Source organism: Rattus norvegicus, chromosome 1, assembly GCF_036323735.1.
Source record: "Rattus norvegicus strain BN/NHsdMcwi chromosome 1, GRCr8, whole genome shotgun sequence".
In the NCBI taxonomy this organism is placed as follows: Eukaryota; Metazoa; Chordata; class Mammalia; order Rodentia; family Muridae; genus Rattus; species Rattus norvegicus.
The window spans coordinates 250,850,409-250,878,407 of NC_086019.1; the positions used below are offsets into that span (position 1 = coordinate 250,850,409).

At 44.7% G+C, this 27,999-nt stretch overlaps 1 protein-coding gene across 3 annotated transcripts; it reads left to right on the forward strand.

Annotated features, from left to right (window-relative positions):
• The first annotated feature begins 31 nt into the window (after positions 1-31).
• Positions 32-27,991, forward strand: Pi4k2a (phosphatidylinositol 4-kinase type 2 alpha). 3 transcript variants are annotated; one of them, XM_039108091.2, is made up of 10 exons: positions 32-2,212; positions 11,357-11,557; positions 13,377-13,508; positions 13,879-14,032; positions 19,352-19,413; positions 21,190-21,289; positions 22,016-22,149; positions 22,626-22,685; positions 25,754-25,948; positions 27,056-27,192. In XM_039108091.2, the coding sequence occupies exons 1-9, from the start codon at positions 1,781-1,783 to the stop codon at positions 25,913-25,915; spliced, it is 1,437 nt and encodes a 478-aa protein (XP_038964019.1). In that variant the 5' UTR covers positions 32-1,780; the 3' UTR covers positions 25,916-25,948; positions 27,056-27,192. The 3 variants fall into 3 exon arrangements, with proteins under 3 accessions (XP_038964019.1, XP_038963964.1, NP_446187.1); XM_039108036.2 differs by lacking the exon at positions 25,754-25,948 and having other exon boundaries at positions 27,056-27,991; NM_053735.2 differs by having other exon boundaries at positions 1,746-2,212; positions 25,754-27,991.
• Positions 27,992-27,999: the final 8 nt, after the last annotated feature.

The following is a 27,999-nucleotide window of genomic DNA, read 5'->3' on the forward strand; positions in this document are numbered from 1 at the left end:
ACTTGAATTTTATTAAAATTAATTACTTTTTTTTTTTTTGGTTCTTTTTTTTTTTTTTTTCGGAGCTGGGGACCGAACCCAGGGCCTTGCGCTTCCTAGGCAAGCGCTCTACCACTGAGCAAATCTCCAACCCCAATTAATTACTTTTTTAAGATTTAAAAATTTTATTTTATATTCATTGGTGTCTTGCCTGCACTTATGCCTGTGTGACACCGTCACACAGTTATATAGACAACTGTCATGTGAGTGCTATACTCAACCACTGAATCATCTTTCCAGCCATCATTATTATTATTATTATTATTATTATTATTATTATTATTATTATTATCTCTCTGTCCTCCTGAACTCTCTGTCTCTGTCTCTCTGTGTGAAGGTACTGGAAGAGGCTAAAAGGAGGCTGTCAAGATTCCCTACAGCAAGAGTTATAGATTTTTGTGATCCACCTGATATGAGTGCTGGGAACTGATTCTGGTTTCTCTGAAAGGGCAACAAATGCTCTTAACTGTCGGTCCATACCTGCAGCCTCTATTCGCCACTCCTGTCTAGGTTTGGAGTGGATGTGCTCACACCTGGAAGCTCTTTCCTCCGAAGTTCCCGGATGTCACATGCCCTCTGCTGGCCTCGCTAGACCTTTGGTGTTTAGCTCTGCTTCTTTTCAGCCAAGCACACTGTTCTAAATAGGCTTTAACCTTCTTCCTCTTTCTCGTTGGCAATGCCTTATGTGCATGGTATGTCTTTTCTTTCCTTCTCCACTTGTGATTTAGGTACTTCCTTTAGCAGCTGGCGCTTAGTACAGACTCTGTATACAGCTTTTTCTCTCTCTCCAACCCGTTTTCAAGTCTATAAAATATTGTGAGCTTTCAGCTAATAGTTAGCTTTATATCACCGATTGTCTCCAGGTGGTGTTTATACAGAGTGAACAAAGCCATATTTTTCTTCTTCCTTTTATTAACGAAAACGAGGACCAACTTGTGTCTAGACACTGAGGTGAATAGTCACGGACTAATTTATTCTCAAGGGACCAAAGCTTTCTTCAACGATCAAAGCATAAAGCATTGAGTCATTTGCCCACACACCATGTAAACTGCACAAAGACTGATATTTTATTTAGTTTTTGTTTTAGTTTTTCGAGACAGGGTTTCTTTGTGTAGTCTTGGCCGTACTGGAACTCGCTTTGTAGACCACTCTGGCCTCAAACTCAAAGACCTCTACCAGCGTCTGACTTCCAAGTGCAAGGTTTAAAGGCATCCGCTTGGCTGAATACTGGGATTTTTTAACTTCTGAGATAGCACAGGTGACCTATCTGATTGTTGTCGTTTCAATTCTTTGTCCATAACTGGTGCTTAGTGACACAAAGATGACATTTTGCAGCTTCACGGCCAGCTCAGTGTAGCCAGTCAATTTACAAGTTAGTAAGGAAGCGGTTATTAGGAAAGCTTCCGAAGACCTGTCTGCCAATTGGAAGCTGGGGCGGGCTTAGGGCAGAGGGCGTACCTGACCCGGGTTTGTCTCCTAGAGCATGCGCGGTCTTCACAGAAGGTGACGCGAAAGCCGAGGAGGCCGCGATTGCGTAGGCGCAGTTTCTGATTGGCCACTATTCGAGCGCGAGGGGCCGTGCCTACGCGTCGCCAAGTAAACAGGACAGGCTAGGGGCGGAGCTACAGAAGCACCGCGCCCTGGTTGGCCAAGCGGGAGGTGGGGGAGTGCCGCGGATTGGTCACGGCCGCGAGCTCGCTGGTGTGGAGCGCGCCGGGTTCCCGAGCCGGCGGTCTGAGGGATGGACGAGACGAGCCCGCTAGTGTCCCCCGAGCGGGCCCAACCCCCTGAGTACACCTTCCCGTCGGTCTCGGGAGCTCACTTTCCGCAGGTACCGGGGGGCGCGGTCCGCGTAGCGGCGGCCGGCTCCGGCCCGTCCCCGCCGTGCTCTCCGGGCCACGACCGGGAGCGGCAGCCCCTGCTGGACCGGGCCCGGGGCGCGGCGGCGCAGGGTCAGACCCACACGGTGGCGGCGCAGGCCCAGGCCCTGGCCGCCCAGGCGGCCGTGGCGGTGCACGCCGTTCAGACCCACCGCGAGCGAAACGACTTCCCGGAGGACCCCGAGTTCGAGGTGGTGGTGCGGCAGGCCGAGATAGCCATCGAGTGCAGCATCTATCCCGAGCGCATCTACCAGGGCTCCAGTGGAAGCTACTTCGTCAAGGACTCTCAGGGGGTGAGCGCGGGGGTGCGGGCGCAGTGGGGGCAGAGCCCCGGGACCGGGGAAAGAGGGAATCGAAAGGGTGCAGGAAAGAAACTTCAGCGCCAGCCCCCGGCGAGATTGAGGATACTTCTGGGGACTAGAGATGGAGAAACCTTGCGGGATGAAGAAATCAATCAGAACCTTTTTGCAGGAGGCGTGAGCGGAAAGTGAAAAGAGGAAATTGACCAGATACGGGGCAGAAAAGTCCTGACTCGTGCTGCTTTCCAGTCGGTCCCTTAACCTCAAACTACTGGAACAAGTATCCAGTCATTGCTTCCAGATTCGGGGCTTTAGGCCTATTCTCTTTCACCTTTTAATTATTTTAGTTTGGCTCAAAGCCATGTGTGGACCCACCGCGGGCTCTGAGGATTTAATTCCAGCTTCTGTGTTGTGGGGTTGTCTTTGCAGGGATCCCAGGTTTCTTTTTAACAGTCATTGGTGGCAGCGTGGGTGGACTCGTCAGTGTCATCTGTCCTGATTATTGCTCACTTCTGGGAAAAGGTTCACATCGTTGCTTATGGTTCCTCAGTTCAGAACGTGGAGCTTTAAAAACACGGAACTGTCTGCTGCCCTTTAATTTTTCTTCAGTTCTATATCAGCAGTTTACTTAGCTAAGGCAGTTTTGCTGACCTTAATTTTGTCACCTGCTTTTGTACGGGGGGTATGAAAGCAGGATAATGTGGGGGCATGAGGTGACCAGGGCAGCTAAGAAGTGACCTTTATCCTTTTGAGACCTTCATCAGAATTTAAAACTTTGGACACAGATTAGACCAGAGCTTTTAGAGGATTAGTAGGTCAAGATATGTTAGCTCTTTCTTGTTGATATTTTCAAATGTGCCAAAATGGTTCATTTTAAAAGTGTGCTATACTATTGTTATATGTATTAAAACTGTTAACATTGTATGAAAATTCCCTTACACACACACACACACACACACACACACACACACACACACACACACCGTTTTTCTGTGTAGCCCTGGTTGTCTCTGGAACTCACTCTGTAGATTAGGCTGACCTTGATCACACTGTTTATGCCTTCCTCGTGCTGAGATTAAAGGCATGTGCCACCCTTGGGCAGCTGGTTACTTGCTCTGTGTGTGTGTGTGTGTGTGTGTGTGTGTGTGTGTGTGTGTGTGTGTGTATTTAAAACAAAAACCAAAAACTTTAAAAACTAGCCAGGTGTGGTCCAAGCCTTTAATCCCAGCACTCAGGAGGCAGAAGAAGCTGGAGGATCTAGGACAGCCAGGGCTACCTAGAGGTACCCTGTTTCATTTCACTATGTAGCCCAGGCTGGCCTCCAACTCACATTCCCCTTGCCTGAACCTCCAAAGTGCTGTGTGGACTCCCTGTTTTTCTTATTTTAATTTTTAAAAATTTTATGAGCCTTGATATTTTGTCTTTATGTATGTGTCTGTGCACAGAGGATGGTTGGATCCCCCGAATTGGAGTCACAGATGGTTGTGAGCTATCATATGGTGCTGAGAATTGAATCCTGGGTCTTCTAGAAGAGCAGCAGCTTCTGAGCCATCTCTCTAGCCCCATGTGTGCTCTTTAGATAGGTTTCATGCTGTTGTGTTAAGTGGCCAGGATAGGTTGTGACTTAGAGCTCTTGATAGAGTTCACTGAATAATCCCTTCTCCCAGAGTTGCCCTTGAGAGGACCAAAACCACAGAGCAATTCTGTCAACTGTTGTTTGTATACTGGATTAGAGAAAACTTTGAGAATATATATAAGGTCCCTGATTCAGCTCTGGCACAACTAACCAAGTCAGCAAGACTTTTCTTTTTTATTCCAGAACAAAATGGGATTTAAGTAAAAATTGTGTTGGGGTGGGTGGGTGGGTGGGGGTGGGTAATGGGTAGCATGTTGCCTGGATCTTTTGATAGCCACAGGAAGGAGATTTTTGTTTTTCCTCATTTAGAAGTATGTCAGGTCATCTGGGAAATGATCTGGTGCTCTGATAAATGGGAGTAATGTGATCTGTCACTTCTGTTACCTCAGTCCATTATGGAGGACAGACCGTAGGTCGAGCGAGGGTTTTGAGACTGTTGCTTTGCTTTTGGTGGTGTTTAGGATCTCAGGCTCTAATTATCTGGCTATTGTTCTCCGTTAGAGGTAAAATCTACATACAAATTTCAAAAAAAAAATTACTAATATGATTGCCTTGCCCTGCTCCCACTGAAACTGTGGTTTAGGACCAAGGACCACTTCCTGAATGTTTGTGGAGGGTTAGACTGGTCCACAGAAACAGTTTGGTATTTGTCACCTTAGTCTGCACCAGATGTCTTTATATTTAATTAATACTGAAGTAGTGTTTACCTTATGCTAGAGCTGTGCTTTATGAATATTAACACTTGTTCCTCATAACTACCTTGAAGGTTGCTCCATCTCCACAGGTGACACTGGCTGCAGTGTAACTGATCTGTACAAGGTCCGTCCCCAAGGAAGGCATCTTGGCTCCGAGGTCCTGCTCCTCACCTGGGTACTCTGCTGTTTCAGAAGCAGTCAGCTGTGTGAACTCAGTTTCTCTTTTCAGCTCTGGTGTCGGTTAGCATTGGGCTTGCCTGTGTGTGACAGATATTTTTAAATAGTAATGACCAAAGGTGGAAAAGGTTTATTTATCTCAAATGTAAAGGAAGTCTACAGAACCAGCTCCTCAGAACCAGCATGGCTTCTCACTTCCAGTCTTTTTTTTTTTTTTTTTTTTTTTTTTTTTTGCAAGTACATTTTTTTTATTTATTTATTATATATAAGTACACTGTAGCTGTCTTCAGATACACCAGAAGAGGGCATCAGATCTCTTTACAGATGGTTGTGAGCCACCATGTGGTTGCTGGGAATTGAACTCATGACCTCTGGAAGAGCAGTCGGGTGCTCTTAACCGCTGAGCCATCTCTCCAGCCCCTCACTTCCAGTCTTTAGAGTGTGGCCTACACTTCCTCTGCTAATGGCTACTTAAAGCTTACTTGTTTGTCAGCCTTTGGAAGAAGGGAGAGAAAGAATGTGTGTCTCCACCCTTTCCGGCCCTTCCTAGAAGTTGCACCAGATTTTTCTGCCTACATCTTATTGTCTAGAAAATAGTTGTAGTGGTTAGTGCTTGGGAGTTGTAACTTTTATCTTCCCTACAAAATAAATTAGACGTGTTATGTCAGGCAAGGGGGACCCAGTAATGTGTGTGATAACTACTTTTGGAACAGTCTGACACGTTTTTGAAACAAGGTCTCACTATGTAGCCCTGGCTGGCTTGGAGCTCACTATGTAGACAAGGCTGGCTTTGAACTCCCAAAGGTTCACCTACCTAGTTATGGCTAGGATTAAAGGTATGCAGCACCATCCCCAGCCTATTTTAATTTTAATTTATTTTATTTATGAGTGTGTCTGCAGGTTTTTATGTCACTTGTATGTGGGTGCTCTTGGAGGTCAGAAGTGAGTGTTGAGTCCCCTGGAGCCAGGGCCCCAGGCAGTTGAGAGCCATCTGATATGAGGGCTGGAAATTGCTCCTCTAAAGAGCAGCAAGTGCTCCAGCTCATCCTGAAAGACTCCTGACTATGACAGCCCTGACTCTACTTCCCAGTTTATGGTAGTTTCTGCCACAGATGATTAAGTAAGGACCTGGAACAGTAAACTGGAAAGTGCTAGATTAGCGGTTGTCATGGTGATGTGTCTCACATTACCCCTCCTCACTTACATGCTTGCTGCTTCAGATCTCACTTGACTACAGAGGTGTTTTCTTAGCATTTACTCTTTGATGGTATTCATCGTCCCAGGAATTGCAGCACATGTGATAGAACCAGTTTTAAGAAGGTTAATGAGTCAGGCATGGTGGTGCAGGCCTGGAACCCCAGCCCTCAAGAGGCAGAGGCAGGTGGAGCTCAGTGAATTTTAGGTCAGCCTGATTTACAGAGTGGGTTCCGGGTCAGCCAGGGCTGCATAGTAAAGTAAAGGGGGGGTGGGGGTTAAATATCACGCAGGAAAGCCCTTTGTAGGTAGTTCCTTGTCCTTAGCAGATACCTACCTATTCAAGAGTTTCTCATGACCCCTTTGTTTTTGTTTCTCTTTTGAAACAAGGTCTGAGGTAGCCCAGGCTGGCTTCACTCTAGCTGTTTAGCCAAAAATGAGTCGTACTCTTGATCTTCCTGCCTGCACCTCCTGAATTCCTGGATTATGGGCATATTTCTCTATGACTAGTTGTCTTGTTCTGTTTTACAATTGTATGCCTACTGATGTCCATAATAGGCCTTTTTGGGATACATGGTGTTGTGTAAGGCAGTAATAGTATAATTTTGAGAGGATCACTGGAAATGTCTCTTGAGGGCTCAGGGATGAGTATTTTCATAATACATGTTAGTCTTTACTTGCCTGCTCTCAGTCATTTTCCTTTGTATGTACGGCAGAGACTGGAGGTCAGATGGTGGGAGATACTGAAACCTTGACTACCCAGGAAGATAGAGGATGAGGTTCTCATCTGTTAACTCAGATACTACAGGGTTTGCAATACTGTTTTGAAATGGTTATTTTTCATAAAATATTGGTTGTGTTACTATGTATTGTTTATTTTTATTAGCATTTCAGCTTTAATTTCAATATAGTAAATAGAGCTTTTACCCACAAAAAAATGAAGGCTTTAGGAGATCTTTCGTTTTTTATTGATGTTATTTTATGCACGTGAGTGTTTTGCCTGCATATATGTGTGGTGTCTGCTATCTGCAGTGGTCCAAGGATGTCAGAGGTCAGAGTCTCTGGAACTGCAGTTACAGATGGTTATAAAGTGTGTTCTGAACCACTGAGCCATCTTTCTAGCCTCAGAATCTTTAAAAAAACAAACAATATTTTAATTAATTATATAAGAATTTCATATATCATTTTCGTACCCCCTTCCCCCCATTCCTCCTAGGTTAATCCTCAATACCTTGACCTCCCTTGGAGTTTTCTTTTAAACTATTTTAATCTAATCTGGCCCAACCTGGAGTGTGGTTGACCTACCAGGGATCACACCATTAAAAAGAGTGACTCTCCCTCTCTTGGGGGATCTTACTAATTAAAGAGAATCCTAGTTCTGTTCTACCATGCCTATCTTGAAGGAAATCTTTTTTTTTTTTTTAAAGATTTACTCATTTATTATCTATGAGTACACTGTAGCTGTCTTCAGATACACCAGAAGAGGGCATCGGATCTCTTTACAAGATGGTTGTGAGCCACCATGTGGTTGCTGGGAATTGAACTCATGATCTCTGGAAGAGCAGTCAGGTGCTCTTAACCTCTGAGCCATTTCTCCAGCCCCTTGAAGGAAATCTTAAAAGGAAGAAGTTTGACAACCTTGCCACGTTGTGTGTACCAAACAAAATTTATTTTGAATTTTTGCACACATATGCACAGAATGAGGTTGGAGGTCAGAAGGCAACTTGTGAAGTCAGTTCTCTGTTTCAAACTGTATAGGTTCTAAGGATTGAATTTGGATCATCAGACTTGATGACAAGTACTTTTTAACCCACTGAGCACTCAGGCTAGACCCTGAACTTAAAAGAAAAAAAAAAAACAAAAAAAAAAATTTTAAACCAAAACTCACTTCTGGATATATTGCTGTGTATGAGTGATTTATTTAAACTCAGGTTTTGGGCTGGAGATTTAGCTCAGTGGTAGAGCGCTTACCTAGGAAGCGCAAGGCCCTGGGTTCAGTCCCCAGCTCCGAAAAAAGAACCAAAATAAATAAACAAACAAACAAACAAATAAACAAACTCAGGTTTTGAGTTCTTGGAAAAAAAGAAATAAATTCCTTCTTTCCTTCCTTCCTTTTTTCTTTTCTTTTCTTTTTTCTTTTTTTGTTTTGAGACCAGAGTCTTACTCTATAGCCTAGGCTGGCCTTGTTTGTGTGCCATCACATCTGGACTGTTTTGTCTATTAAGAGGGGAGTCTTAGCATTGTTTCTGAATCTGACCCTGCCGCTTGCTCAGCATTGTTTCCAGGCTGACCTTGTACCCTGGACTCCAGGAGATCGTCAGTCTTTCTTTTTTTTTTTTTTTTTTTTTTTTTGGTTCTTCTTTTCGGAGCTGGGGACCGAACCCAGGGCCTTGCGCTTTCTAGGCAAGCGCTCTACCACTGAGCTAAATCCCCAACCCGATCGTCAGTCTTTCTAGTGGGTAGTTGGGCTGCACATGTATGGACACGTCACCTTTTCAGGGTCTCTTTCGTACCTTATGTTGGTCATTGCTTGTTAGTGATAGGAAACTTGGGTTCTAGTAATTGTGGGTTCTGACACCAGCTAGTGAGAAGTCACTAGGTCCTGGTACAGTTCTGTTTATTTATGGACTGCTACTTCCTAAGATATCTGCATATTCTATATTAAATAGGGAGCATAGTAAGTGAGGGTTAAGGAAAGATACTTTTAAAATCAGATCCATACAGACCCATTCTCCTATATATGACAAGAGATAAGTATCTAGGAAGAGAGAATGGTGAGGAAATCAGTCATTTTCTTTCCTAGCTGAGTACTGGTAGGTATGTTTTTTTTTTTTTTTCTTTTTTTTTTTTGGAGCTGGGGACTGAACCCAGGGCCTTGCGCTTGCTAGGCAAGCGCTCTACCACTGAGCTAAATCCCCAACCCGTTTTTTTCTTGTTTTTTTTTTTTTTTCTTTTGGTATGTTTTTAAAATGTCAGTGATGTGGTGGTTTGAATGATTAGGCACCATAGATTTATGTGTTTGAATGCTTGGCCATAAGGAGTGGCACTATTAGGAGGAGGTGTGGCTTTGTTGGAGGAGGTATATCACTGTGTAGGTGGGCTTTAGGGTTCCTATGCCCAGGCTCCACCCAGTGTGGAGGTTACTCTCATCCTGGGTGCCTCTTAGTTCCTCCAGCACCATGTCTGCCTGCATGCTGCCAAGTTTCCTGCCATGATGATAATGGAGTAAACCTCTGGAACTGTCAGCCAGCCCCAGTGAAAGGGTTGCCTTTATAAGAGTTGCCTTGATCGTGGTGTCCTTCACAGCAATGTTTTAGAGTTGGTCCTCTGTGGAGAGGAGAGTATTTTTGATTTGTCAGCAACATAGTCCACTATATGCAGTCAACATTGCTTTGAAAATTAGGGCAGAGGCTGCTTGGTGTTGAAGAAACCTACCACACACTCGCACAAACTAGGTCCTGATCGTATTTTAGCAGAGCTGAGTTGCACTGAGGTCTGTACTTAGTCCTAAGAGGTGTGTTGTTTCCCCCTTGCCAGATGCCCTTCTCGTTCTCTGTTCTCCCTCCCCTTTAATCCCCTCAATCATTTAATCTAGACAGTATTCTCCAATGATGACCCTGTGTTACTGAGATAACCATATTATTTTATTCCTTTGAAGAGTCAGTTAATGCTTTTCTCATGGTGGGAGGATGTTGAGAAGCCTGGGAGGTCAGTACATAAATGACACTTGTCTGCAGTTGACCTTCAAGTTCTGAGAAGAATTTAGTTTATTCCCCAGTACTTTCCAGCCCTCATTGGTATCTGGAACGTCTTCATCCCCCTTTCATTGGAGGCTGTACTGCTGAACCTGTGGCAGCTTCTCTGGTTTTTGAGACTGGGTTCCAGATGAACACAGAAGCTACTTCATGCCAAGGCTTCTTACTAGGCACTTTGGTTGAGAAAGTAATTCTGTCGCAGGGTGTGGGGGCATCCCAGCATTGGGGAGGCAGAGGCAGGCCAATTTCTGTGAATTCAACTAAACTGGTCTATCGAACAAGTTAAAGGCCCACCAGGGCTACATAGTGAGACCGTATTTTCAAATAAAAAGTAATTACAAAGACTTAAATAATATTTATATTTATTTTTATCAATAAATTTGACCTTAAAAATAAATGTATTTTTTAGAAAGAAAAAGATTTTTTTTGTTTTTTGGTTCTTTTTTTCGGAGCTGGGGACGGAACCCAGGGCCTTGCGCTTCCTAGGTAAGCGCTCTACCACTGAGCTAAATCCCCAGCCCCGAAAAAGATTTATTTATTTATTTATTTATTTATTTATTTATTTATCTTTTCAAATCCTTACAAGATTTTGAAGGATCTGGCCTCAATATTTAATTCATTATTAGTAATGGGATAAGTCAGTTCACTAGTACTCAATGGAGGCAGATATGTATAAGCTGTCTACTGTGACCTACTAACTCTGGAAGTGATAACAAAAAAATGCTTTATGACCCAGGCATCCTTGGGTTGGCTGTGAATTAAGTTAGGGAAGAAAAAAGAGTCATAAGATGACTCATTTGGTTAGCATATCTGCTTCTCTTCCTTTGAATTAGCAGTTTGGGGACAGAAGGCATGAGATAAATGTAAAGCAAGTCCGGAGGGCCTGAGGTTCTGAGGAAGAAAGCATTCAGAGCTTAGGTGTGTATAGAGAGCACACTTTAATCCCAGCACTCAAGAGGTAAAAGAGCTGGATCTGAGTTCGAGTTCAGAGGGTCTACACCACTGAGTTCTAAGCCAGCCAGAGATACACAATAAGACTCACAATAAAACCAGGAAAACAGATTAAATCGTAGGTTAGAGAAAATGAATTGTGTGTACTATTCTCCTGAATTTTGCCTATCAGACTGTCTTAAGAGAGCCCCAGTTGTAATCATGTAGCATAGTCTTTTTCCTACTATGATTTTTGTTTCTTCTTTGGTTACTTTGTTATTAGAGTGTCTTTCTTAGACAATCCCCCACCCTCCCAGTGTCTCCCAGCACTTGGGAGGCAGAGGCAGGTGGATGGATCTCTGAGTTTGATGCCAGCTGGATCTACAGGGCAAGTTCCAGGACTGTCAGAGTTAACAGAAAAATCTGTCTTGAGCCCACCCCTTCCTCAGCCCACCCCCAAAGTTGTCTTACCAAGTTGGCTTCTGGTCTTTCTCCTAGAAACATACATTTACTTTGTTTCTTACAAACACATTTACATTGAAGCACAGAGTTACATCAGAGAAGAAAGATGGGGAAAGCAAAGGCTTGAAGCAAGAAAGATTGAGGAGTCTGGTATCATTGGCTGTAGCTCTTTCCAGCAGCTTGTCTCCACTGAATCAGGGCCTCATAAATGCTAAGTATGTGATTTTCTACTGAGCTATGGCTGACTTTTAAACTCCTTCCCTGCCCTCTCTCTGTTTTGTCTATGTAGAGGATCATTGCTGTCTTCAAACCCAAGAATGAAGAGCCATACGGGAACCTTAACCCTAAGTGGACCAAATGGCTTCAGAAGCTGTGCTGCCCCTGCTGCTTTGGCCGAGATTGCCTTGTTCTCAACCAGGGCTATCTCTCAGAAGCAGGGGCTAGCCTGGTGGACCAAAAACTGGAACTCAACATTGTACCCCGTACAAAGGTCAGTGACCCAGTTCTGGGGAGCCTTAGTTCTTTTGCTACAGGTTTGCCTGGTCCCTGAGTTCTGTTAGTGGAACAGAGGGTCCAGGGAGGGCTTGTTTAAATCTGAGATACTCAGCCTTTTGGGGATGGATGGTAGGAACAGGCTTACAGTTCCTCCTGATAAAAGCTACTCTCAGGACACAGATGAATTTAATATACAATCTCAGATCGCACAGATGCCTTGTATATACATTTAAGAGCTTCCTTGGTCTTTGTATTCAGGCAAGCTGGTTATAAACCTAGGTGCTTTTACTGCTCACTCTCAATGACTTCTGGACCAAGATTTAGGTATATAGTGTCTTTTCTTCCTTCCCCTCTCCCTTTTCTTCTTCTTCTTCTTCGTCATCGTCGTCTTTGTCTTCTTCTTCGTCTTCTTCTTTCTTTTTTTTTTTAAGGGGGGATTTTGAGACAGGGTTTCTCTGTAGCCCTGGCTGTCCTGAGCTCACTATATAGACTAGGCTGGCCTAGAATTCACGGATATCTGACTGCCTTCTGAGTGCTGGGATTAAAGGCATGCACCACCATGCCCAGAGTGTTCTCGTTCTCTCTCTCTCTCTCTCTCTGTCTCTCTCTCTCTCTCTCTTTCTCTCTCTTAATTAAAAAAATGATGTGTGTTTATGTGTGTATGTGCTCTTGTGTGCGGTGCCAGTGAAGGATCCTCTGGAGCTGGAGTTATAAGGTGATTGTGCGTCTTCTCATTTGGATACCAGGTACTGAATTCCACTCCTACAAGAGCAGCAAGTGCTCTTAACCACTGTCATGTCTCTATTCCCTCTGGAGGCTGGAGAGATGGTTTAGCAATTAAGAGCACTGACTGGTCTTCCAGAGGCCCTGAGTTCAAATCCCAACACCATGTGGTGGCTCACAACCATCTGTAATGGGATCTGATGCCCTCTTCTGGTGTGTCTGAAAACAGCTACAGTGTACTCATATAAATAAAAATAAATAAGTCTTTTAAAAAACCTCTCTTTTCTCCCCGTGGCCAAGCTGCTCTCCTGACCCTCCTTCATCCCACTCTAACTCCCTGCAAACACCCATCCCACCCCTCCCCACCCCACTGGCAGAAGTCTTGCCTGTTCTCTCTTCTGCCCAGCCATTGGGTGATCAATCAGCATTTATTGACAAGGCAGAGAATAAATGGTAAGAATTGTTTACACAAACTTGAGGCAGGAGATTCTTGTCCTAGCATTACAATGCCATGTCCAGGTTGAAACAAGATATGGGAGCAGAGAAATCAGGATTTGAATAACACAAGGGTAAGCTTTACAAAATGCACAAAAAACATTATGCCTAGACCCTTCTCTTTTCTTTACCTTCCCATTCTTTTCCTCCCATTCCCCATTTGAGACAGGTCTCACTCTGTAGCTCATTCTAGCCAGGAACTGACTGTGTAGACAAGGCTGGCTTCAACCTTGCGTGGAGTCTGTTGCCTTTGTCTGTTAAATGCTGAGATCACAGACATGACTTCCCATGCCCCAGTCATTCATATCACAAGAGATCTGAGACTGTGAGATGGTGTGGCTCTGTCATCTCAGAGCCCTTTCTTTACAGCAACACAGATTAGGAAATGTGAACTAAGAGTTGTGGGAGATATACATCATTTTATCAACATTCTATTATCCAGAATTAGCCATATTGGTTACCATGGACCATAAGACCGAGAAACGCTCTTTCCTGGAAGAGAAACACTATTACTGATCATCCCACTGTTCTCTGCCATGCTAGTCTCCTTTCTTAAACTTTACTCTAACCTAAGTATTTTTCTCTTTACCTTGTAGGTAGTATACCTGGCCAGTGAAACCTTCAACTATAGTGCCATTGACCGAGTAAAGTCCAGGGGCAAGCGACTTGCACTAGAGAAAGTGCCAAAAGTTGGGCAGCGGTTTAACCGCATTGGGCTACCACCAAAGGTATAGATCGCACCTGTGTGTCTTAACAAAGTGGATGGTTGATGGTGGCGGGAAGCGGGGTGCTTACAGACTTTAATTGTGCATGTGAATGGCTGCCTGAGGTTCTTGTCTTTCTCACTTCTGTCAGGGACCTAACAGTCCTCACTTTATTCGTCTAGAGTCTAGACCATTTGAATAGGCTTCTTCAGCTTGGGTGCATGAGTCTCCCCACCCATTTTCTCCTGAACCTACAAGGAGATAAAGGCATGATACTCTGGAAATGCTCCTTTCTCTGGTGTGAATTCCACAGGGCCTTTGTGGATCTCTGGCTTACTTGTGAGGTCTTTAACTTGGCCTCTACAGAGCTTTTGTTCCTTCCTCTCGGTTGTAGGTCGGGTCATTCCAGCTCTTTGTTGAAGGCTACAAAGATGCAGACTATTGGCTACGGCGTTTTGAAGCAGAACCTCTTCCCGAGAACACGAACCGACAGCTACTATTGCAGTTTGAGCGGTTGGTGGTCCTGGACTACATCATCCGCAACACTGGTGAGCAGCCCAGGGTGCTTCTGTGCTTTTTCCAAACTCCAAGGATTGAGGTGGGCCTGGAGCTCTGTAGGGACTGAAGTCATTGCCTTGTGAGGATGGTGTTTTCCTGTGTTTGAATGGTATGATTATTTAGAGAGAGCCTGGCAGATCAATTTTCCAGGTTAAATTTTGTCCAGATGTAGTATCTGCAAGTTATCAGTGGTAGTAAAGCCTCAGTTGGGATTTACCTGTGAAAACTACATTCATTCTAGAGTCTGTCATTTTTATGACTTTTTGAAGTAGATTCTGAGATCATTAATTTTCTTTTGTTCTTTTTGAAACAGGGTTTCTTTATCTCTGGTTGCCTTGGGACCTTGAATTCACCAAGATCTACCTCCCTTTGCCTCCAAGTGCTGGGATTAAGTGGGTCACTATGCCTGGCATGATTTTCTTTTTTAATATGTTGGTGAACTTGAATTTATCTGACCTGACCAGTTCTTGTATTGAGGATAAAAGCTTTAGATCCGTGCCTTCTTAACATGACATTTTGATGACTAATCAGTTTCCTTAGGAGATTTTCTGATTCTTTGTGGTTTAATCATGGCAGTTTTTGTGTTGTCTAGGACTTCTCCATTTCATCTAGGTCATTGAGTTTGTTGGCATAAAATTGTTTTTAGTGCTAAGTTCTTTTCATGTTTATAGAGTTGTTGGTAATATTTCCGTGCTTGTTTTTATCCATTTCCCTTATTCTGTCTAGCTAGAGTTTTGTCCCTTTTGTTGATCTTGGTTTGTTTATGTGGTTTTGGTTTTTAAGATAGGGCTTCACCATTCACCATGTGACTCGGGCTGTCCTGGAAGCCTCCATGTGGTCCAGGCCTGGCCTCAAACTCACCAAGGTCCTTTGCATCTACCTTCCAAGTGCCATAACTAAAGGCGTGTGCCACCACAAGTTCCTGCTGGTCTTAAGGACCAACTTTTGGTGTCCTTGCTTTCTGTTTTTTATTGATTCTCTGTTCAGGGTGTATCTGCCCAAGTGTCACACTCTCTCTTCCATTAGCTTTCAGTTTGTTCTTTCTACTTCTGTAAGATATAAGGTGAAGCTGTTGATTAGTGAGCTTTCTCGTTTTACAATATAAGTATTTATAGCTATAAATCTGTCGCCAAATGCTATGCTGTTCTATCCTATACATTTTGGTAAAGTGTCTGTTTGCTCCCATTGTCTCATAAGCTTTTCTTAGTTGCCATTGTGATTTCTTCTTTCATCCATTGGTTAAAGAATTTGTTGTTTAATTATGAAATTTTATGAATTTTCTTCTTCTTCCTCCTGTTCTTCTTTCTCCTCCTCTTCCTGCTCCTCTTCTTCCTCCTCCTCCTCCCTCCCTGCCCTCCTCCTCCTGTTCCTCTTCAAGATAAGGTTACACTGGAACTGGATGTGTAGCTCGGGCTAGCCTAGAACTCAGAGCACTATTTCTGCTTCTCGGAAAGCAGGAGTGAGCTCCTGTGTCCAGTCTTCCAGTTGTTGGTTTGCTGTTGCTTGATGACTGACTTTATGCCATAGTCCTCCTTTATTTGTAGTTTTACTTCCTGTTGTTTGCTACCTGTAGTTAACTGTGGTCTGAAAATATTAAATGGGAAGGTTCAGAAATAAATAATGCATATGTTTTATATAACTTGTAAAAATATTCCACTCTGAGTAGCTTCAAGTCTCGTGCTGTCTTAGCCAGCACACGAATCGTTCCTTTGCCCAGCACATCTGCACTGCAGAGTTGCCTTTCTGTTGGTTTAGTGATCTCAGCTAGTCCCTTGGCTGTTGCCATAAGAATTCCTTATTGTGGGGTTGGGGATTTAGCTCAGTGGTAGAGCGCTTGCCTAGGAAGTGCAAGGTCCTGGGTTCAGTCCCCAGCTCTGAAAAAAAGAACCAAAAAAAAAAAAAAAAGAATTCCTTATTGTGCTGAACACTAGGTCCTAAATACAAGATTATTAACACTAGCAATTGGGACTCATCAAGACAAGCATAAATATTTCCTTTAAGTGAAAAGGTAACTTTATTGGAGCATATAGGTAAGGGGGAAGGAGGGAAAACAGTTTCTATATAGTTTGGTGCTCTAGCTTTACGATCCACTGGGAGTCTTGAAACACACCCTTGTATAAGGGGGGACTGTACTTTGTTACCTATTTTTTCAGTCCATTAAGTCTGTGACTTCATAACTGATCATCCTGGAAAATATCTCATGTACAATGAGAAGCAACGTGAGAAGAAGAGTTCCGTGTGTGTGTGTGTGTGTGTGTGTGTGTGTGTGTGTGTGTCTGTTAGACCTTTTGCTGGATTTTCCCTGTGCACATTCCTTTGAAGAATAATTAAAGTAACAAAGGAAGCCAGAATACCAGAGATACGAGCAAATGCTGAAATTAGAAAACCAGGCAGAGGCCAAACATGTGGCACTTGCCTTTAATACCACCACTCAGGAGGCAGGGACAGGCAATCTCCGAGTCTGAGACCAGCCTGCTTTACAAAGTGAGTTCCAGGTCAGCCAGGGCTGCACAGAGAAACTCTGTCTTGAAAAACCAACCAACCAACCAACCGACCGACAGACCTTTGCCTCTGTTTAATTACTATGCTGTGTTTTTTTTTTTTTTTTTTTAAGCTTTTTTTTTTTTCCCGGAGCTGGGGACTGAACCCAGGACCTTGCGCTTGCTAGGCAAGCGCTCTACCACTGAGCTAAATCCTCAACCCCCTATGCTGTGATTTTTTAATAAGCCCCCTGGATGGTGTCCTGTAGAACACCATTCAAGTGCCATATACCCAAATTGTCTCATGGAAAAAGTAGGGTTTTTTTTTGAAACAGGGTCTCAGTATCCAGAGCAGGCTGGCCTCAAACTCAAGAGATCTGTCTGCCTCTTTCTCCTGAGTGCTGAGGCTAACGGTGTGCATCACCCAGCCACATAATTTTATTTAATATATTCACTCACTTTCTGTCTTTATTTTGATGCTCAAATCGTCCCTAGTTTGGCTAGTGTTCCTGTGCTCTGTTGATATGTGTGTGCTATAAGTACTTCCTTGATTTCTGGCACAAAATGTTCTGGGTTTATCTTCTGGTTCCAAGCTGGAATTGCCGTTTCTCTGAGGTTCCTCTTTTTAAAAAGGATATACTTGCAGCTACAGGAATTTGTAAGTTCATATGAATGCCTCCATTTTCATTCTGACACAGGTTCATTTTAGCCGCTTGTGATTTAAAATTCCTTTCTGGATATAGACTGACCTAGCTCCCATTACAACTATTTGTAACACAATAAGTAAAACAATATGATAAATTTACTTATTTGTTTAATCCTATACAGCACAGAACGTAGTTTCAGAATCGCTAAAGGGAAGACAAACATGCTAAGTAGATTTGAGACTTTGTAAAGCCATTTGCCTTTCCCGAAACAGCAGAATTATCTACTATCATTGTTCCTTTCCTGCCGCTTTGTCACTTCATTTCTATTTCCTCTCCCAATCCTTTCTTCCTACTCTTCTTCTTTTCTTTCTCCTCCTCTTCCTCCTCCTCCTTTTTTTTTTTTTTTTTTTTTTGAGACAGCCTGTGACCATGAATGTTTGATCTTCCTGCCTCAAGCCTCATTAATGTCAGGATTATAGGCATGTGACACTGTACCAAACTACCAGAATATTTTGCCCACCTGGAAGGACATTTTATTCATAACGTGTACTCATATTTAAAAAATGGCTTACCAGACTCAGTTATTCTCATTCTGACAAATCTTTTGTTGTTTGTTTTGGGAGTGGGGTTATGGGTGGCCTTTTCCGTAGCATATAGTCCAGATTCAGCCTTCTGAGAGGCCCTTCTCCACACCTCCCCGCCCCGCCCCACCCTTTCTCTTTCCTTCTGGTATTGTTTTGTATCACCTTTTAGCCCTGACTGTCCTGGAACTTGCTGTATGCCTACACTGGCCTTGAACTCACAGTGATCCAGCTCTCTGGGCCCCAATGATGGGTCTAACAGTGTGCTCCACCAGCCTGTGGCTGGGTTCCAGTTCCCATGCTTGGGAGTTTTCAGTTCTAGAATTGCTACTTGCTTCTTTTCTTTTTCCCCTCTTTTGCTAATGTGTTAGTGTTGTCTTTAATTTTATTTTTCCCTGATGTTTTAAAAGTCTTATTTAACTCAGGGTGACCTTGAATTCCCAATCTCCCTGTCTTCACCTCCTGAATGCTGGTTATAGGCCTGTCTCTCCACTCCTGGCTGTACCTTTTATCTTCTCGAAGATGCTAAGTATTCTACTTGGCCATCCAAAAGTCTGAAGAAGACAGGTTTCTCGTTTGGAGGTGTTACAGGTCTGAAGAAGACAGGTCCCTCGTTTGGAGGTGTTACAGGTCTGCGTTCGTGGTCTCAGTTCTGTTCTGTCTGCTTTTGTTTCTGTGCTTGCTTGCTTGGTTGTCAGGTACTTTTCAGAACTGTAGAGATGCCTGAGTATATCATGTCGGGAGTAGAGTTTATGAAGGCCAGCACATAAGGCACCGGCAACCCAGGGGCACAGTAGCCTCAGATACTGAGGAGGAGCTTCGGTTGCTTCCAGGGTGGGCTTCAAGTTCTCTCTCAAGAGCCACTGTCTCGGGACTGGAGAGATGGCTCAGCAGTTAAGAGCACCCGACTGCTCATCCAGAGGTCATGAGTTCAATTCCCGGCAACCACATGGTGGCTCACAACCATCTGTAATGGGATCTGGTGCCCTCTTCTGGTGTATCTGAAGACAGCTCATATATAATAAATGAATAAATCTTAAAAAAAAAAAAAAAAAAAAGAGCCACTGTCTCATTTCCCAGCCTTCCAGCCACCTTTTCCAAATCAGTGGGTGTTGTAGGGGAGGAAGCCATAGGTACGGAATACTTTCTGTGTGTGCTGTCTCTTCTGGTTCCAGCTCTTAGATTCCTTTCTTCTTTCCCTCCCTCCTTCTTTCTCTTCCAGTACAGTGTTGTGGTAAGAACTAGGCTAGCCTTGAATTTATGATCTTCCTGCCTCAGCCTCCTGAGTGCTGAGATTTTTTTTTTCTTCTTTTTCTTTTTTTTCTTTTTTCTTTTTTTCAGAGCTGAGGACCGAACCCAGGGCCTTGCGCTTGCTAGGCAAGCACTCTACCACTGAGCTAAATCCCCAACCCGAGTGCTGGGATTTTTGACTCAAATTTTTATGATTGTATTAAAATTACCAACGCCTTTCAGAGACTTTAAAATATTTATCCTGCCTTATAGTTGATCTCATTTGGAGGGGTGGTCTACATCCCGAATGTTTAATCCATCATTTCTAAAGTCAGACAAGTTATTTCTGCTAACTATGTTTCTGTTTGCAGACCGAGGCAATGACAACTGGTTGATCAAATATGACTATCCGATGGATAATCCTAACTGTCGGGTAAGAAGTTGCTCAATATCAAAGAGGAGGATGGGAGGAGTAACCCTTAAACTTTGGAAACAAAGAATAGAGATTTGGGTCACAGAAGTTCAGAAGAGTCAGAGAAACACAAGGATTTAAAGTTAATAATTGGTATAGTTTTTTGTGTGTTTGAGGAACATCATACTGAGTGGTATTGATTGGGATAGCATCAAGGAAAGGAGTAAGTTTGGAGCACAGTACCTACCCTTTCTGTTCTTTCCTCTGAGCTTCATGCTTCCATAGCATAGTAAAAGCCTTGAGGAATGTAACAACAGTGAAGGATCTGCCTGATTTATCCCAGTGGTTTCCACCCTTGTAAGCCATGGGGCACTCTTTTTTTTTTAATAGATAAATCAGAGCCTACAAGTTTAAAAAACGTTTCAGTGCCTTTTCTCTCTGAAGGTTGAATTCATGTGGAGTTTTTGCCTATGCAGATGTCTGTGCACCATATGTGTACCTGGTGTCTGCAGAGACCAGAAGAGTGCATCTGATCTGCGGCTCTGAGCCACCATGTGGGTGTTGGAAACCAAGCCTATGTTCCCTGCAAGAGCAGCTAGTATTCTTGACCCTCAGGCTACCTTTGCCACGGTTCCTGTCCCAGGGATGGGGCCACTGAGCCTGAAGGAACCTTGGAGCCACATAAGTGGCCCAGTGTTCCACGTGTGGCCTGCCAGGAATGTTGGCTCTCTCTTCTCTGGTCCTGTCCTGTCCTGTCGTGTCCTTCCCTGCACTGCCCTGCCCTGCCCTTCCCTTCCCTTCCCTTCCCTTCCCTTCCCTTCCCTTCCCTTCCCTTCCCTTCCCTTCCCTTCCCTTCCTTTTGTCGTTTCTTTTACTTTTTTTTGTTTGTTTTGTTTTCCTTGTAGCCCTGGCTGTCCTGGAACTAGCTCTGTAGATCAGGCTGGTTTAGAACTCAGAGATCCGCCTGCCTTAGGCTCCTGAGTGCTGGGATTAAAGGCGTGTACATCACTGCCAGGCTTGTCCTTTTCACTTTTGTGTATGGCTGAGGCATGATGGTTACCTTGTATAGAAACCAGCCACCTGTCACCTTGATTCTCAATGGAAAACAGGGACATTGTTACCATTATCAGTGAAGTCATGTTTGAGCTACGGGCCACCCTAAAAGACCTTGGCCGGCTGACACAAACTTTTCTTTCCTTCTGTTCTCAAGTTTTACCTTAGACTATGTTCCAACTATTTTTGTTTTTGTCATTATCCTACTAAGGACTCAGGCAAGTTCTAGGTAAATAAATGCACATGCTCCAGAATAAGCAAGGACCTCTAGCAATATGTATGGTACATACTTGTAACACTAGCATTCAGGGGGTAGAGAGCAGCCTAAGCAACACAGTAAGACAACTGTCTGTGGGAGTAAGGGGTAGGGTAAGAGGGAGAAATTCCAGAGAACCTTGAACAGACTCAGATGCCACTAATAAACCAGGTCCAGAGAACAGTGTGAAAACCAGTAGAGGTTAGATCTAGGTGCTAAGCTAACGGGGTGGGGGTGGGGGTGGGGGTGGGGGGGTGAGATGAGGCATCTTGCTGCTGTTTGTTTGTTTGTTTGTTTGTTTGTTTGAGTCAGGGACCCTCCATGTAGCCATGGCTGCTAGTCTGGAACTTGTTATGTAGACCAGGCTAACCTTGAACTCAGAGATCCTCCTGCCTCTGCCTCCGGAGTCCTGGAGTTATATATTACCCCATCCTCCCTTCTTGCTGCTATTTTAAAGGGCCTGAGCATGTGTTTTCTTTATTCTGCAGGACACAGACTGGGTGATGGTGAGGGAGCCTGTTATCAAGGTGGCCGCCATAGACAATGGACTGGCTTTCCCACTGAAGCACCCTGACTCCTGGAGGGCATGTAAGTTTAACAGTGCTGGGGTCTGCTCTCTTTGGGCTGCGGTAGGATCGGCCTAAGAATGGATGAAACACTGTAGCTAGCTTCAGGCATTTTACACAATAGCCAGCAGCATAGAGCAACTGTCCCATAGTATAAACTGTTAGTTTTTACCCTTTATTTTTCCACTAGACGTATATAGGTAATGAGAGAGTTATATGCATATGGGCTGGATGTGGAGCATGTGTATGGCCCCTGGGTTCCATTTCTAATTCTTGCAAAGTAAATGAATCAGTGTAAAGATGTTTTTTCTTATCTTTTCATCTTTTATTTCATTTGGGTCTCTGCAGATAAATTGTTGGTGCCCTGTCTTCCTTGTTGTGCTCCATACCACATTGTAACTGAGACTCTGGAGAGGACAGGAGTAGTCACTAGCGTCCTTTGTACTGCAGGCCCTCATCTTCAGGGCCATCTGAAAGTCTAGCAAGAAGTTGTATCTGGATAGGTCTGTTTGTGGAAGGTCCTCTGTCACCCTTGACAGAACTCTGAGATTAGGCATCTCTGGGTGTGATGTCTGAGTCCTGTGTTTACTAGTTGTGCAGTCTTAGGATAAGCAACTCTTGAATGTGGATTTTGTTGGTGATGTATTTCAGGGAAGAGTTGTTTTGCTTTTGGAATACCCCTGATAGAAGACCCAGGATGGGAGACTTTTCCAGCACCAGCTTTGCTGTGTCCCTTTTCTCTTTTCAGATCCTTTTTACTGGGCCTGGTTGCCACAGGCGAAAGTCCCATTCTCTCAGGAGATCAAAGATTTGATTCTTCCAAAGATTTCAGACCCTAACTTCGTCAAGGACTTGGAGGAGGACCTATATGAACTCTTCAAGGTCAGCCCTTTGGAAAAAGGCCATTCTTTCTGGTTTTTCTTCTTAGACCTGACACAAGCCAAGAAGGATATTGTCTTACACCATTCTCACTTGAGTTAGCCAGAAGAGCAAGGTTCCTACATGCCAGCTGGAGCTGGTTTGGAGGGATTGAAAGAAGTGTCAGCCCTGGCAATCCGATCATTGTTGTAACTCAGTTTGCAGAGTGCTTACTTAGCATACAGAGAGCCCTCTTTCCATCTCTAGCACCACATGAAGCCTGTGGGCTAAGTACTCAACCAGGGGAGGCAGGAGGATCAAAAATTCAGCATTCTAAGTGGGAAAGGAAATAGTGAGTGTAGTTACTTCCCAGCCCTCTGCTTCCTTTCTGTGTACTGAGTAAACTACTCTTAGAAACTTACTGGGGAGAAAAAAGCTGGGTTCCTGAGGGACATTCCTTCACATGGTTCCATCATCTCCCTGTTGCCCTTCTCTTGTAGAAAGATCCTGGTTTCGACAGGGGCCAGTTCCATAAGCAGATTGCTGTCATGAGAGGTCAGGTAAGCCTGGGACATCCTCCATTGTCTCTTTCTCTCTGGAAGCGTTATATATGCTCATGTTGAGCAGATAGAGCAGGATTGTGTTTGACACCCTTTTCACTGTGTGCCTTATATAATTATGACTCTGCCCTAAAATACTGGAGAGGAAAGGTAGCCTTCTGCAGTCTCCTTCCTGTTCCCTAATGTTGACACCAGGGTTTGCTGAAGTACTCATTGAGTGCTTAGCCCTGTACTAGTTGCTGTGTGCATTATTAGTAAATAAACCAGCACACTGGCCTTGAATCACTGAAGGCTGCATGCCTTGATCAGGGCAGGTCACATCAGTTACCGGTTCTGTGATGCTGGGCAAGGCTCTGCACTTCCTTGCTTATAAAATAGGGTAGTGACTGTGCTGTGCTCTGGTGGGGACAAGTGCATAAGAGAATTCATGGTACGTGGTAAGTAAAAATACTGCAGGGCACATGGTGAGCATGCAATCACTCGTCATAGTTAGTTTTGTGTTTGAGTTACAAGTTGTATTCTTCCTTTCTGTTTCATCTTCAGAGGGAACTATAGAAACCTGGTATTGTCAAAACTGTGTAGACCCAAGCATGGTGGTGCATATCTGTAATTACAGCACTCAGGAGGCAGTTGGATCTCTGTGAATTTGAGGCCAGCCTGGTCTACATAGTGAGCTCCAGGGTAGTCAGAGCTATTATGTAGTTAGACCCTATCTTAAAGACTAAGCAAAATTGTAGGGTATTGGTGTCATAAGTATCACTTAAGGAGAGCTTAGCACTGGGGTTGGGGATTTAGTTCAGCGGTAGAGCGCTTGCCTAGCCCTGGGTTCGGTCCCCAGCTCCGAAAAAAAAAAAAAAAAAAAAGGAGAGCTCAGCACTGAAGGATACAAACTGATCAGAGTGCCTGGCTCTGGAGCCTGGTGCTCCATTGCCTGCCCTAATTAGAGTTTTGGAAATGGTTGTAAATAGAAAGGTTAATTTCTTGAATCCTTTTTTTTTTTTTTTTAAATGACAGGGTTTCTCTGTGTAACAGCCCTGGCTTTCTTGGAACTCAATTTGTAGACCAGGTTGGATCACATAGATCCACCTGCCTCTGCCTCCTGAGTGTTGGGACTAAAGGTATGGGCTAACATGCCCCGATTCTTGGACCTCTTTCTTTGTGGCAGGTTGTTGTATAGGCTATGCTGGACCTAAAGTTACTGTGCATTCCAAAACTCTTGACATCCTGGCTCCATTTCCCAAGTGCTAAGAGATGATGGGTGTGAGACTATAATGATCTTACTAACTTGAATCTTCAAAGAATGTTTTAGTCTTTTCACCACAGTATTTATTTACTTTCCTGCCATTTAGCTAAAGGCTCCCAAAGAGAGTCTTTGGGCTTCCTGAGCTCATTTTCTTTTCTTTTTTTTTTTTTTTTTTTTCTTTTTTTCGGAGCTGGGGACCGAATCCAGGGCCTTGCGGTTGTGCCTTTAGCAAGCGCTCTACCACTGAGCCAAATCCCCAACCCCTCATTTTCTTTGGAAATGGGACATTTTAAGAGCTGTCATTTATTAACCTATCTAAATACCAATATTCTGCCTTTCCAAGTAAATCATGGGCCAGTGAGGCTGGCACAACTTAGAAAGCTACATTGTAGACTCCAGTATCACAGGCCTCAGCATAAAGAACTGGCTTGCTTCCTAGGAGAATCTTGGTGGCACCTCGTCTGTCCATATCATACCTTCTCCAGTCATTTCTCATCTCGGTCTCTTGACAACATCGTAGTAGCCTTCCCATTTTACCCAATTAGGGTTACCATCTGTCTAGATAGGGGTAAAGCTGGAGAGAATGGCAGGTGAAATTTTACCTTCTCTCTACCTTGTGTTTGTAATGTCTTTAGAACAGTTTCTGCAGCAGGAGTGTTATTGTAAGCAGAGGAAGCATTGGTTTGAGCATAGAAATTGAAATCTGTTTGCACACTCGGGCAGACCTACGGTGTGTTCTGGCAAAGGACAATGGAGGGGAAACTTGCAAGGAACCCAGCAGAGTAGTCTGACTTTGTGTCACTTGTTTTGAAACTTTTTGGATCAGTTGATGGACCTGTGGGTAAATAATCATAGGGTAGGACTGACTCAGATAGTCATAGTTTGCTTAGTCACACACAGCCAATTTACCTACCCTTCAAAATGACAGGACCAGGCATGTGGGATACTCTGAACCTTTGGGAGGCTCAGGTAGGAAGGGCTTAGCCGATGAGCGCCTGCCTGGTGTGTATGAAGCTTTTGGGTTGTAACCCAGCACCACAGATTTTGAGAGAGGATTACAAGGGCAAAGGGGATTCTTTTCAGCTTTCCCATGTGATGATTCCACATTCCAGCCCCACGGCCATGCAGTCTGTCACTTGGAGCTCTCCCCATCTCTCAGGTCTCATTTTCTAATTCTGTTGTCTTAAAGGGCAAAGAAGTATTTGTCTCCACTTGGGGTTATAATGTCTTCTTTGTTTGCTTGCTTGTTTTAAGGCAGGGATACAACCATATTGTTGGTCTCAGATTCCTGGCCTTCCAGCCACCTTCCTGCCTTACGCAGGCAAACACAGTTTTTAAAACGTGTTAATGAGGTTGTACCCACTGCCATGGAGAGCCCATTCAGATTCCTGCTTTCTTCTTTAAAAAATTCAGTTACTTTTATTTATTATCTGGGTATTTTGCTTGTGTGTTTATCTGCACCCCACTTGTATGAATGGTGCACATAAAGGCCAGGAACAAGGACCAGACCCCCTGGAACTAGAAAAACAGATGGTTCTAAGCACTGAGAGTTGAGCCCAGATGTTGTGGAAGAGCGGCCAGTGCCTTTTAAGTATGAGCCATTTCTCTAGCCCCCACATTTTCAAATTTTCATTTAAAATTCTGTGTTTACATCTGTGTATATTTGTGCATTCGGGTGTGGTGCCCTCTCCATCCTTCCATTCCTATTTTGTAAATGGCCTACTTCCATGGTATTTCCACTGGCTTTGTTTGACATGAAGAATGGTACTGTCTACAGAGGCAGGCAGAGAATACTAGGCCTTTCACCTTTTTTTTTTCAATGCAGATCCTAAATTTGACCCAGGCCCTAAAAGACAATAAGAGTCCCCTGCACCTCGTCCAGATGCCACCCGTGATTGTTGAGACGGCCCGTTCTCATCAGCGGTCTTCAAGTGAATCCTACACACAGAGCTTCCAGAGTCGGAAGCCCTTCTTTTCATGGTGGTAGCCCAGAGGCAGGCAGGCAGAAGAAATCCTGCAGGTGACAGGCTGGGAGAAAGCCTGGAGACCCAGGTTCCAGGAAGCCAGAGAAGCTGGTGCACAGCAGAGCCTTTCAGAGCCCTTCCTCTTTGCTTGCCACCTCCCTCAGGGCTTTCCTACCGACCGGGAGAAGCACAATCAGGGACAGAGTGCTCCTGGACCTTCAGAGTATTGGGGAGGCTGATGTCCAGGCAAGGAGCCCAGGTGGCTGAGAGGAGCAGCTCCCTCCTAGCATCTGGTGGCTGGCTGGGAAAGTCCCATCTCTCCCTGACAACCCTCTCCACCCAGGTTCCCTAATATATTCTGCATCAGAAAAAAAACAAAAACAAATTTAAATACTTATAGGAAAACCCATATTAATCCTCTGACATCAGAAGCCCTTAACCTAGAACCTAAATTCGCTCAGACACAGGCGCCCTGATACCTAGCAGTTGTTACTCCATGAACTGAGCTGTCAGAAGCCCATCGCTGGCCCAGAGACAGAAGCCATTCCTTTCTGGTTTTGCCAAATTGACCCTCCTCTTGCCACACTGGTACTGACTTCTTGTGGCAATGAGCAGGTTTGTGTTCTGCATCTCTAAGAGGCTCTGCACACAGCCCTTTTCTCTGCCCTGCTGTAACTTGCCCGGCACTGAGCTGAAGTGGGCAAGGCTAGCCTTGGCAGTTGTGTTCTGCTAGGAGTGGTTGTGTAACACGGAGATAACTGACTTAGCCTACTTGCATGCTGGGTGCTAGGAGGGTTCTATGGGGAGCCTGGCACAGCCTCACTCCTGGTCCTTAGTTTCATCCTATCCTATGTTTCTGTTACTCTATTTTCCCCATTCTTAAGTGAGGAGTTCAGTTTGAATTCTCGAGTGGCTCTCAGCAGGGATGTGGGTCAGTAGGTTCATGAGCAGCCAGGACAGCATCTCTGTTCTTCATGTGTCACTGCTGCCTGGAAAAACAGGACCTGTGTTCTGCCTCCTAACTGCCATGCCCCTTGGCTCCCTGCCTTCTTGTCCTGGGCTGGTTTCTGCTCAGCTTCTTGAAGAGAGGCCTTCAAACAGTCCCCCAGTGCCTGCCCAGCTCAATGTGCATCTTCCTGCTTCCCTGTCTTCTCCCTTGCCAGGTGTTTGAACCCTTTCTACACCAAAGCAAAGAATTGACGTCAGGAGGGAGAGAAAGGGGGCCGCGTGTGGCTGAGAGGCAGCAGAAGTGTTTACACCCTATGCTGGGGACCCTTGAGCATTCTCACACACTGCAATTGGTCAGTCAGCCTTGGAAAGAAACGTCCTGAAGGCCTGAAAAAACCAAAGAACAGGAGTGAGGAGCACAGCTGTGCCTGCCTCAACTGCTTGCCTGAATCCCATCGCCCAAAGGCAGGGCAGAAGACACAGCCTTCCATCAGGTGGAGCAGACTGCTCCCTGTCCATTCCAACCCAGGAGCCAGCTTGCTCTGGGCTTCCACTCAGCACCATGAATCTCTGAGCACTGGCTATGCATGCCCTGTGGACAAAGTCACTGTTGTTTGCCCGACTTGACAATCCCATCCAGCCCATGTGGACTCTGGCCTCAGAACCACGTTTGAGAGAATCCCTGCCTCCTCCTCCTCACAGGAGCCAGCAGGGGTCCAGGGGTCCAGGGTCCTCACAGTTATCTTCACATCAGCCTGTTGGCTGGAGTGCTGGAGAGAACTTAGTGCTGCACGAGACTCTTGTGTCCTGTCCTGCTCCAGATCAGGTCTGCCATCAGGAGGAAATTGGGTCCAATGGAAGAGGGAGCCAGTGCCAGGCCCGGTGGGCAAGGGTACAGGCGGCCTTCCCTGCTTCCCTCCCTTGAAGCCTGTACTCAAGTTGCCTTGAATGTGGACTTGGGAGTGCCAGGAGCCCAGAGTGCCAGGTACTTCAGAACAGCCGTCCCTCTGCCAGCCTAAGGCCTGTCCCCTATGTCTAGGAACAGAAGCTGGTTGGTGAGCGCTGCTGCCCTGTTCTTCTAATGCACTGTAGAAATTGTATGTATTGTATTTAAATCATTGCAAATGTATGAATAACAAATTCAGTTCTGACCTCTTTG